Source organism: Lepeophtheirus salmonis, chromosome Z (assembly GCF_016086655.4).
Source record: "Lepeophtheirus salmonis chromosome Z, UVic_Lsal_1.4, whole genome shotgun sequence".
Lineage (NCBI taxonomy): Eukaryota > Metazoa > Arthropoda > Copepoda > Siphonostomatoida > Caligidae > Lepeophtheirus > Lepeophtheirus salmonis.
In genome coordinates this window covers 11,382,082-11,395,730 of record NC_092584.1, presented here as the reverse complement: position 1 = coordinate 11,395,730, position 13,649 = coordinate 11,382,082, and the positions used below count along the sequence as shown (strand labels likewise).

The following is a 13,649-nucleotide window of genomic DNA, read 5'->3' as shown; positions in this document are numbered from 1 at the left end:
TAAGGAAAAATAGAAGAAAATGAATTTTTTTTAGAACAGGAAGATAATTCTTTAATTTTTTTTTGTTTCTAAATCAATATATATTTTTTTGGGAAGCCTTTTGATCTAATTTAGGAATCCCATGGTTTTTGTATGTATTTGAAGGAGAATAAAATATTTGTGTGTTTTTTGTTTGTTTTTTTTGGCATTCTGCGTTTCTTTCTGTAATTTTCTTAATATGCTTATTGACTCAATGAATAGTAAGAACTTTTTTTTAAATGAGATCATTTTGTAGCATTCGATCAAAATCGATTCACACTTTAATTTCTTATAAATTTATATATCCCGTCAAATATTACAGGATTGATTTCATCTAGTAGTACTCGTAATTTATATTTTAATAAATCAAAAATATATTTGTCGATTGTCTTCAAACTCAAAGAAAGATAGGTTTTGGGATTAAAGATTCCTTATGTAATCTTTTGACTCAAGTAAAAATAAATCAAATGAGAACAAGTAAAATAGAGCAACGAAGGAATTAAATTTTGAAGCTTCTCTCACGTGACATGTTTCCCAGTGCCTTATTCAAAAAGCTGGGGTGCAGGTTCAGTGATACATGTCTTGAGAATAAAATACAATAGGAACCAGAGTTGTTTACGTTACGGAAAGGGCATGTAAAATTGGGCCTCTATTTGCGGTGAGAGGAAGGAGCGGCTCAATAGGATACTTATGTCGAATTTGTGGATAAGAAAGTGCTACTTTGGGCCTGAGAAAAGTTCGTGGAAACAGCAACTTTTTTTTTTTCACTTAGACCTAGACATAATATTTAAACATATCACATCAGTCAAAAATCATAAAAGCTTGTAATCCAAAACAGTAAATATATCCAAATAATAGTTATACAAATAAGTCAGTTTAAGAATTAAAAATATTATAAGTTTAATTACAATTATGAATGAGGAAAAAAAAAACAGGTAGATAACTAATCAGATTAAAAAAGCAAGGTTCTCGAGCGAGTTCTAACAAGTGACCCTCCCCTTATTATAGATTTTTATATCCAATTTTAGTTGGCAACAATTAATTACTCTATAACTAATAATGTAAGTCCGCAAATTAATATTTTAAGTTGCATCTGTATTTTACATTTTGTACCCGCTCTCAACGCCGACTGTATCTATTTAGATAACAGCTAAATATATCATTAAATTATGTTAAGAATAAAACAAAGGTTGATAATTTAAATAGTCCTAATAATTATGTATTTTTATTTAAATACAAATTGCCTCATTTTTATATTTTTGATGCTCATTTTTCAAAATTTTAATGTTCGTTTGGAAATTATTTTGGACAAAAAATTGCACAAAAATAATAAATCTATTGATACGCTTATCAATTCAATGTATGTAGTAATCAATAACTATACTATGCCGCGAAATCAAGATTTTCTTTCTTTAGTTTTTGATTTGATCAGTTTTGGTAGTTTTAAACATACTGAAAGACTCATTAGAAGTGGGTTTTTTTGTTCCATTTTGTAGTGATTTCATTTTTTATGGGGGTGTTCAAGCAAATAGTTAGTTTTGTCATCACATTTTGTTCTAATTTTAATGCTAATTTTATGACGTCATGAATTGTAAAAGGAAGACTTAAACAATTGAAGGAAGATATTTCTAACTTGATATCAGTCTCAAGAGATGTTCGAATTCGGATTCCTCATTCCATGAGGGACAACGGGAGGAGAATTCATCCTTGGGAATGAGATACCCAGATAGAAACAATAAAGGAATCCATTCACAATGAGTAGTTAATTTAAATATTTCAAAATTGTGTTACTTAAAAAGTACAAAATAGAACACAAATCCTTGAGGATGCATATTTTTTTAAGAGATTTTTTTTATATATTTTTTTTAAATTACATATAGAATATTTGTATATTCTATATCACTATTTATTATGAATAAGTTATAAGGGTATAAAGAAGAGTGTTGTTTTTCATCCCTTTTTAGGCAAACTGGAAATATATCGAGTTCAGAACAAGATATAGAATCTATGAAATCACTTTTTAGTTATAAAGAAACTCTTTAACATATGTTTCATTAATCCTACTTTTAATTTGAGGATTCTTTTAGGAATGAAAAATGAATCTGAATCAGTCATAAATTCCTTTATTGTCTTGAATTCATTAGTACAAAATGAATGTGTTCCTTTGTTATTTTATATTGACACATACATATGTAGATCGGTAATTTCAAATTAATTCCAGTTTGTATAAAAAATTTGTCTAAAACTATGTCAACTAATGTATGTTTTAAAGAAATAGCATTTTGCTATAAAAAAACAAATTGGATTAAACATTATCCAAATTATTTGTTTCATTTTGACATCTCAATTAAAATATAAACTGCAAAATAATGGATCTTATGCATTTTAAATAACATTACAACTTTCAACGGAAGTTATATTACCTATCAATTTAGTTGTAAAGGTAAGTGCATAACTCTATTCCAATTTAACTTTTACATCCCAACATACATTTTGTTGACAAATAGCGAGCAACAGAGTGGTACAAATAAATTGTGAAAATATTTTAAAACTTATAACTAACAAATTAGATTATGTAGAACAATCCACACAAGGTTGGCCGGACCTGCCAAAGCTTCTGTCGCTGTGTGCCCAAGGTTATAGGAGAGACGGACTTTATTATAAACAATTGAATGTTATTAAATGTAGCATTGAAATGATAAAAAAATATGGTTCTACCCTCGTATCTCCAATTACTAGACCGTCCACTAAAAGATTATGCAACCTGGATGTCCATTCATGTTGTCTAAGCAGATCTGTCGTCATAATAAGAATCCATGTTCTACCTTTTACTACCATTTATGTAGATACATCTTTAACTTGATCAAGTACAATTATAATACTTGAAATTAACAATTATAAAGTAAGAATGAAACAATTTTAATTAAATGAAAAGTGGAAAGCACGATCATAATTATTACATAAGACAAAAACAAGAGGTGAAGCACTACAAAATAAATTCGTGTATGTAACTTAAATAATATAAAATTAATTAGATAATGAAACAAACGATGTACATCAAAGAAGGATCATCAAGTTAATATAATTTTTTAATGTTTTATTAAGAGTGGCCTGGGATAGCTACTTTTATGTTTATGTTCATAAATTAATAATAGAAACTCTGTTATGATGCATTCCAAATTCATATTTTCTTATATGCCAGTCGGTCTCCGAGATCATCACTCAAAAAGCAGTAAGTCCTAACCCTTGCCTCTGCCTGACAGAAAGGACCACAATAACAATATTAAAAATTCCCTTTGGCTAAAGCCACTGTTTTAGGATATTTAATGTTTCTTTTGATGACTAAAAACATAAAAAAAAATTTTTTTTAAGTACAGAATTTGACACATTAGATATTTATATCATAAAAGCCTCTCCAATCTAATTTAAAAGCTAGATAACGAATGCAAAGAATTTTTATATACACTGGGAAAATACTCAAACAAATAAGTATTACATGGCTTTAAAAATCTTTATGTTTATGTATCAGTATAAGTACTTTATTATAAGCATGTATATTGAAAAATAAAATATTCCAAAGGAAATTTAGTAGAAGCGGGAAAATGTATGTTTTGCATTTTTAAATATTTTTTAAAACTTGGAAAAAGATATAAAATAAAAACGTTCGACTGAATACTTTTTACGTATATCATTATCTATTAAGAATTCAATATATATTCTATATATTTGAATAAATAGGTATAAATGTATGTACATTAAGGAGGTTTTTATTTTAAATGTGCTTCGAATTTCGAATACGACTAGTAAGGAAAATTTGTGTCATACGTCAAGAAAGAAGCTTTGTAAAATGTCATTGTTCCACGATGATGTCATTTTTCGAAAAAAGGTTAAATATATGTAGTTATTAATAAAGACTTAAAACATTTTTTGTTATTTTGAATAATAGTCTTTGATTAGACAGTTTTCTAAGCTGTAAATAATATTTTTAAAGTGTATTTCTAAAGTCAATGTATCTAGCAGAAAGAGGAAAGAAAAAAGAGGTGGAATTTTAGTGATTTGTTTATTTCGCGCATCTTTTTTCACGTTTTTTAGAAAGGAAAGATCAAAACATGCACTCAAGACAATAATTTTCGTTCATTTTTAGTAAAATATTCAGATAAATCTGGTTATATGCTGTAATTAATATTTATAAAGTTTTTTTCTTGGTCAATGTTTGGAGCAAAAAAGGAAAATAACAAAATGAAATTTTGATGATCTACGTAAAGAACGCATCTTTTTTACGTTTTTGAGAAAGAAAAAATTAATAAATGTAATCGAAATTCCGTAAAAGTTATTTCATATTTTGTTGTACTGTAGCACATTATTACTGAGTTGAGCCAGATAAAATTCGGCAACCAAAAGTGATCTTGTGCCAAAAAAAAACCGCAATCCTATGCAAATGTAAGTACCATTAATTGAAAAAGAAAACTGTAAGTTTCAAATTATCTCTACCAAATCAATCTATGACCAAAATTACGCAGTTGCAAATACTTAAATATTTTGGGGTATTTATAGGATGGGACCCAGCGGCCACAAAACCAAAGTCTGGGACAACAGGGCAGTTTTGAAAGACCATTATGAAGCTGGAATAAACGCGCCAGATTATCAAGTCTTTCAGGTAGCACATGAAAAGCATTCAGAAGGCTATCAGGGCCCTCAAGTGTAATCACAGCAAGGTTGAGGGGAAGATGGGTGGAGCAATGGCCTCAAGCATTTGGGCAATCTACCATTCAGGCTCTCAAGGAACTGTTTTTGATACATTAAAAGATGCCGGCCGTAAATTAAGAACACTTCTTGTGGTTTTGAGTTAAAATTATGGCTACGTTTCAGTCCATTTTAATAGAATGAACAACTTTTTAAAAAAAAATAGATTCTGTTTTTTACAATCGTGTCAATTAAAGTTTAATCAAATAACTACTAACAAAGTGAAAAGTATCTCAAACGGAAACAAAAATTTTGGGGACATTATATGTATATATAGATAAAAGAAGAAGATGTCAAAGTTAAAGCAAAACTCTGTGTACTTTTTGGGAAACTTAAAGACGTTTATCAAGGCTAAAAGTTTTCACGATTTGCTTCCTTACTCTGTGGAGGCTTATATCGTACCAAACGAGGACAACTTTTCCACACTAGCCGCAGTCGAAATTTCGAAACAAAAAAGGAAAAACAGACCGTCCTAACGTATATTAATCTATTATAGACTCACACACATCTGATAAACATACACACAAAAAAAACTTTCTTTCTTTAAAGAAAAAGTTTTTATTTTCTCTCTGAATATGAAAGTTAAGCAAAATATATTCAACTGTGTACCTATGTAGATTGAAAGTATGAATATCTGAGTTATGTATATTCACAGAGATTAAAGATTATCCTCTTCTTATTCTACGTCTTCCACTCTCTTCTTTTATTTTTTAAACCTTCATTGAATCGATAAAAAGATATGAGTTGTCATCAATTTATAGCGAAGGGAAAATCATACACCTCGTTGTTACCTTTATAGTAGCACCCAACCTTTCCTCTTAAAAAAAAACCAGAAAAAAGTCATGAAATCAGTTTGTAGTCAGCTAAATAAGTCAATCATACCAACGGCTATTTATCTTTTAAGTACTCCCGGTCTATCATTTTCATATTATTTATCCAAATTTTTAAAATGAATTTCATATATTTAATAAGTTGAGGAAAAGTATTTCCGTTTTTGTTTTGTTTTTTCCTTTATTTCAATGATCCAATTTAAGCCAAATATGCCTTGTTCTGTTTGATAACTTGTTGCCAACAAGAATCCAACTGCATAGTTCCCTTCAAGTTACACTCTCGTCCTGATGATTAGACTTACTAGTATAAATTGATGAGGTAGGGATTCTGTAACATAGCCATTTTTGATTCGAAGAATTGAATGGATTTTTGACAAAGTTTGTAAAAGTTTATGTTGGATGCATAAGAACTTCACATCAGCGCTCACCGAGCTTCTGGGGCGTCATCAAAGATTTGTCTGAAGGTCTGCATTGTGTGTAATCCAAACAAAGAGACCCACTGCCAGCCAGCATTAGGGCGCCATGAGAGAAGACTACTTCCACAGTAGGTACCAGTTCTGGAAGCAATCATTGCTACAAAGGATGGCTACATAAATGATTAAAAGAGCTCAGACACACATATATAATTAATTTTGTTAAAATTCTATTGTTTACTAAAAAATTGAAGCTTAAAATTCTAATTGTAAAGAGTTTAATGGATTACTCGGTAGAAGTAAAGTTTGAAATACAAGAAGGATATAAAAAAATTCTTGAAATGAATAATAACTTGAAAAAAAAGGAACAGTAATGTTTATAAGTATACACCAATAAAGTTAGAATATTTATTTATTTGTTTAGTTTCGACTTGTGGCTACAAAAAGGCCCCATATCAAAAAATTTATTTTTGATATTCAAAAGAAATAAGTATATTTTGAATGTGAAAAAGAGGTTGAAAATAAAAAGTTTGATAGTTTATAAATACAAAGTTGAATACACAACATTCAATAGTTATTATTAACTTTTTCAATTAAGTAAGTATAGCAAATCCCTAATCTGAAAATCTAAGTCCGAAAATCCAAAAATAATTTTTAAATTTCAATATAACTAATTAGCTTTTTGATTTTTTTTTCAATTATATTTTAATTTGGAACATTATACAAATTAAAAATTGACCTCATAATGTGAAAATGAAGTTTACCACCTTTTATGTATGAGTAGCGTCGAGTAGTTTGTAATAAAAGAGAGAGTTTAGTCAGCTTTATTTGATGAGCACACTTAATCATAAACATATATCTGAGGGTTTCAAGGAAATTGAAGTTTAAGCTTGTTCCGCATTTAAAATCTCAACCCTATGGGTATGAGTCCAACTATTTGAGTCGATAATTGTTTAAGTCCATGTACACAATACTATAAAAAATATAATTAACCATAACTGTCTCCTTCCCCTCTCTCATTTATAATAATTTATTATAATTTTTATGCTTACATATGTACGTAACCTGCAAACAAAGAAGTATGTTTCTTCATTGTCAAACAATATTCATAGGTGGGAGATAGAAGGTGCATGATGATGGGTGGAGATATTTCATATTGAGATGGTTCTTTTGTAAGAAACTTCAAATATAATTATTCATTTGTGTTCTCATAGTATTACACATAAAAAAGAAGAGGAAAACTGTATTTTGAATCAGCTTTCTATCCCCCCTTCTAATTGTTGCTTTTACTCTCTTATATGAGGAGTTTTATTAACCACTCATCACAATGGTAGCTTCACCATTATTATTATTATTATTGCATGAAGAATTTGTCTATCCATGGATTATATTTTATTTGTTAGTTGTTGATCTCCTTACTTTTGTCACTTATTACTAGTGATGAAAATCATGTGTATTTAGGGGGTCTTAAAAAACTTATCCAAAAATCAATATGTAAACCCTGACGATTTGAAGATTTATTTGCAGTAGAGCAGCTACAATTAGCTATGGCAAGGGTGGAGGGTAAAATAAAATAAACATTGGCCAGAATTACTTTGTTGTCAGTCCTCAATTCCACTCTGAATCCAACAGGGACTTACAATTATAACTTTGCAACAAATCCGAAAGGTGAATCTCCCTCATTTATGAGCACAAATGAATATTCAATAAGGTTCTGAATATATGTAATTTAAAGTAGTAGAAAAGGACTTTCACAACTCAGGAGTTTAATCATAGCTACAACTCTACTTATTTATTAAATATTCTATAAGAAAATAAATAGTTAAACTAAAAATCCCTTCAAATCGAAAAATAAAAAAATCTTTTGGAAGTCAAGGTTATGATTGAACAAAAAAAAGCTTGTCTTTTGTAATAAATGTTAATGTTTGGGGCTATTAACATCTCTTGGAAGAACACACACCAGCTTTTAGCTAGATTGGTCATATAATTTATGTTTGGCATTTGTTTGAATCGAAGAAGAGGATTTTCAAAAAATGGTCGGCAAATAATTTTGTGTGTTATGAAAGGCACAACTTCTCAAGAGACTAAAAAGAAGCTGGATAAAGATTATGGGACTCGGCACCGTTTATAATAACTTTTTTGTAAGTGGTTTCAAAATTTTAATAGTGGTCATATGGGCACAAGTGGCGCTGAACATTCTAGACACCCTGTTTTGGTACTACTCCTGAAAGCATTGATTAAATGTACAACGTAATGGATTAAAGAAGAATGAAGGTGCTGGATATTGCTATTACTGTGGGCATCTTGAGTTGGAACCCAGTGTCCATTAATTTTGCAATCAAAACTGCTGAGGTGTGAGCTGGTGTACTATGATGATAGAAAATGACATTTTAGTGGACCAATACTGTGCGTTTTTCTTGCAGCTTGGTTTTTAAAGGATCCAATAACGATGAAAATTTGCATCTATTATGTTTCACTCTTTTCGAGATAGTCGATGAGGATTATTCCTTAGAATCCAAAAGACACTCCCATAATCTTCCGGCCAATTCCTGGATTTAAACGAATGCCAAACAGAAAGAAATAGACTGATCTAGTTGAATGCTGGCATGGGTTCTTTTAAGAGATACTAACTAATTAAAAACCTCCTGCATTCCACCTTTGTAGTGCAATCTCTCTGACTTTGCACAGACTTTTCAAAAGGCCTACGTATATATATTTAAATAACATTATTGGTAATTAAAGAAATATAAGAATGCACCAAGTATTTTTTTTCTTCTTCGAATCGTTAGAGTATGTCTACATTATATATGATTAATCATACAATAATCGAATAATATACAAAAGTTATAATGTATCAATTTATAGTCATAATTATATCTTTTCTCCTATAGTAAGCATTTTTTGAGGAATCAAGATTGATACTTACATTATGAATGATCACTTCTATGTGTATGTATATATTAATCTCCTCATTGATTAAATTGCATTTGAACTATCGATTAAAACATCATTCATCGTTTTATACAAAACTTTATCAATGAATGTTTATACACAATAGACAATTTAAAGCTTACTTGTTTGTATACATGTATATATGTAATCCATACATTCATTTGTGATTTAAGAAAAAGGAATGGAATTATGAGATCTTGCATGCATTTTGAATATGGTATCGGGGTGCCGTCATAGTATAAAAGAAAAATAAGTTTATGTTTTTTAGAGTTGTATAAAATATGAATTGACCGACACGCTTGCGAGATTTAATTCATTTTTACATAGCAGGGGGTCATATTTTATACATCAGTCTAAGTTTATAGTTGCATTTAATTACAAGTTCTCAATATGCAACCAAACCACAACTGAAACAAAAATAAACAAGTTTGTCTTGACAGAAAAGTATAATAAATACATGTTTAATAAACACACACAATAAATTAATTAAATTTCATTAAACCAAATAACAAATCTCATTATGAATAATAAAATAATTATAAATACAATTCATAGACTTGAGGTTTCGTCGTTTTTTAAAATTGTTCTAATGAATTAATTAGTAAAATGATGGACAACTTAACAGTATAAATAAACAAAATATCAATCTGACATAAACAAACTTCCTCCGGCTAAGGACTTCTTTAAAATTAAATTCCCTTCTTCCGACCTGGGCCACTGTTCTTGAGATGTGGCATCCCATGGATGCCCTCATCGTCACCACCGTCTTGAACTTTGCCATAGCTTTGGACGCTATTCTCAAAGCTATATTATGGCTTCCAGACAAGAATCCTTAAAGTGGGAAAAAAAAAAAAAAAAAAATATTCTAAACTATTTTTTGGAGAATACCCTCCACTGGGGCTCCCATCCCATTCTGTAGTCTTTTTGTTGAAATTTGTTGAATTGCCCATATAGCCAAAAAGAACCAAAACTTGTACAGGAAAATTATGGTGGATTTCTGGCCTGCCTCCATCTGGGATTCCCCCTTCCCTGACATCAATCCCTGGACTTAATATTTTTAGGTGTGGTGAAGAGCAACATTTTGCACACCTCTCGTTCAAATTTGGATTCTCTCCGAGCTGTCATCGCCTTAGTGAGGTAGGCCTTGCAAATGGTCTTCATCGTCTTACAATTTGTTCGCCTACGTGTAAAGGCGGTTAATGCTTATAAAGGAGGGCATATTGAATACAAAATATAGCTAAATATAATATTTGAACATATCACAAATTGGGGTTAAGTTATATTTTCTTGATTCCATAAAAATGATTTTTATATTCTAATGTTATCAGGGTCAAAGCCCAAGAACCAGAAAAAGTTGAAATAGTAGCATGTGACAGCGTATCCTCTTGGCTAAAGTTCCAGATGGATAGACCTTAGTCTATATTTACAGCATTAAAAATAAATTGGAATGTATGAATACCTCAAAATCAACTTCATCCTTGTCTCTATTGCCATTGATCTTTATTATTGTGGTATCATTTGAAATATCTATTAAAACTATATCAAATTAAGTATAAATTGTCCTTGTAGGTTGTAAGACATTAAAAAAATTACCGATTTATTTGTACAGGTAAATTTCCTACTTTTTCTTTGAACGCACTGTAGAAAAAATATATATTTCACTAATTCTAGGTAGTATATGAAACAAACCTACAAACATTGCAAATGTAATGTTTATAGGTAGGAATTTTATTAAAGTTACGGAGTAAAACTCGTAGAAACTTGTGATAAATTAAAAAAAACCATAGGTTAATCAGAGTGATTTCAAATATAAATATGTAGACTGTATACATGAATATAAGTAATTAATAAGGAATTCAGAATTTTTAAAATGGAATATCTAGTCAATTTAATTGACTCATTAATTAATGTCAACATTTTAATTAATGGTACTCAAATACATTTCTGAATGTTAACAGAATAGAACTTTTTTTTTGTTATTAATTCTTTGTTTGTGAATGAGTGAGCTCTCCTCGTTTTGGTTTGGAGGGGAAGGGGGGAGGAATAAAAGGGAAACAAAGAACCCCTCCCCCCCCATTATAATCTCTCCCATAAAGTTCCATCAAAAAGATATTCATAACTTACATAATGCCGTAAATGATAATCTTATTTATATACGAGTGTAGGAATACAGAACCCCACTAATAACTAAGTGATTTCCTTAGAGATGTTCTTAATTGAATTAGATGTATGTATGAGAGTGTGGATCATGATTTTTTAATGACCAGATTCATATCCCTAAATAGTGATAAATCAACTTGCATTTGGTATTGTATATGAGTATACACATGTTTTGTCAAGAAGCGATTTTGTATAAGTTGTAACTTACCTAGCATGTCAGCAATCATTACAAAATATAAAATAATAGCAAAGGGCCAGCATTAAGGTATTTATAGGCATTGTATTAGGTTAAATAAAAAGTTCTGAGTGTTTTTCAAAAAATGTCTTTAGAGAGTTATATCTCACTGTGAATACATTTTAATTTATTTAGGAGTAAATAAAATACTTTTTGTGTTATTATTAAATTAGTCGTTATGACTAGTAATGTGTCGATCCTCATTCCGGACTGCAGTAGTCCCGTCCAGTTCAGTCCTGCATATTAGTTCTAAAACTGCTGAACTTTAGTCTTTGATGACGTCATTCAACTTCTTTTTTAGTCCGTTGTAGTACTGACAGTCCGAAGGACTGATTGGAGCTGTACTAAGACTGGATTGATCGAATAGATAAGGAATGACACAACACTAGTTATGATACGGTCAAATTGTAACCTGTACTCTAGACCGGTTTGATTTTCAACTTTTTCGAATTTTGATTACGGATAGTGCGGAAAAGTTTTTTTGGGGTATGAAAATGACCTATGCAAAATTTATTTTTTCTACTATATTTTCTTTAGGTAACACATATTGATCAAAGTTTGAAGGAGACATTAAGTATGAGGATTAAAATGGACATCATTCTAGCCTTTCAAAACATATCTAACTTTTTTTTCTGAAGCTACTTTATGAAAAATAAAAAAAAGGATGCACGCTATAAATAGATCATCAAATTTCCCTAATATTTTTTTTCTTTTTTTTGTTCCATTGCAGAATTTTAGACTAAACTTTCGAAACACTTTATCTAAATTATAAATATATAATTTATATAAATTAACTAAAAAAATCATCTTAGTATCTACATTGACTAAGTAAAGAGTTGTTTACCTTTTTCATAATTTGATCGAAATGAACGACTTAAACATAAGTACATAGGACAATGTAATTTTAATAGTTCATTTTCAAAAAAGTAGAAAATCAAAGCGGTCTACTGTACGCCCAAAATTAATATAATCAAAGTAAAGTAACTTACTTTCTATTTTCCCTCCCTTAGGAACAAAATCCCCTACGTCTGGAGCAGGGAGATTCATTGGTGCATTCTGTGCACTGTTTGGCATCTTTACAATTACTCTACCAATTCCTATTGTGGTCAACAGTTTCGCAGCCTTTTACCGAAATCGTCTGTGGAGAAACGAAGTGGCTTTTAAGAAAAAGGAACGTATTGCAAACAATCAAACCCCACCCAATCTCCCTTCACTCAACAGAATCTCAGACAATAAGGACAACAGCGACATGATTATGGAAATGAATGGGATCTAAACATCAAGTAACTACTACAAAAACTACTACAAAAGCTGCAGAATAATTTTTTCAACAAAAACAAATTAAAATAACAAAAAATGAAGGGAAGGGTTATACAAAAACAGGAAATAGAAAAACATCATATTTAATTCAGGCAAACTTTTTTGAGAGACGCCAGTGTACATCCTAATAAAAGTACCTTTGTTTTAACCCTGTTGTGTTTTTCTGTGTAACTTTGACTTGATGGTGTTAAAGCCACTTTTAAATATATAACTTTTTTTAACCCTCCGTTATGTAGTTAGGGAACTGGGGTTATCCTACACATTCAGCAAATTTTATTGGTTGATACACAGTTGACATAGATTCAAAATTACTCTGATTAAATTTGTAATACTTTCCTGGCAATTTCATTCATTTTGTACTCGAAAATATTAATTAAAATTCTTATAAATACATATTTGATTTAAGAGAAGGAGAAAATATGCATTATTTTTTGTAAATTCATCTGAATAATATTAGTTGAGGATATGAACAAGATATCATTTGTGATTATTATAGTTTAAACATAATAATTTCATTATTGATCAAACTTCTATCAAATGTTAATTACTTTTAACGAATTTTAAGTAACAAGAATATACTTATTAATTTTGATGAAGTTGAGTCTGATATATACAATTTCAGCTGATATCAAATTTGTAAGAAGAGTTAAAAGTCAACAAATTAATAAAACTCAACAAACTTTTATTAAAAATTATAAAATTTATAAATTATTCCATGAAAATACATTTTTTATTAAAACAAAAACTATGTTTTAGGAGGAATAAAATCTAATATAAATAGATTTGAAGCAATTTTATAACGTTAGGGCACAGAAAATCCCAGTTCAATAGCGAAGGGTTAATGATATTGTATTTTTTTTTTTTTTTCGGAACAAACCAAACTTTATTTGTAGCAGAAGATGTATCAATAAACGGGCTTTCAAAAAAACTTGACAGAAAAATAAAAATATAAAATTAACAAATATTAATATAATCCTT

At 29.6% G+C, this 13,649-nt stretch overlaps 1 protein-coding gene across 2 annotated transcripts in view; it reads left to right on the top strand.

The window, feature by feature from the left end:
- Positions 1-13,416, top strand: part of LOC121130356 (potassium voltage-gated channel protein Shab) — a 77,163-nt gene extending 63,747 nt beyond the window's left edge. For both annotated transcript variants that reach the window (XM_040726111.2, XM_040726112.2), the window contains one exon: positions 12,362-13,416. In XM_040726111.2, coding sequence (XP_040582045.1) covers positions 12,362-12,627 — 266 coding nt within the window. In that variant the 3' untranslated portion in view covers positions 12,628-13,416. The remainder of the gene's footprint in view (positions 1-12,361) is intronic.
- Positions 13,417-13,649: the final 233 nt, after the last annotated feature.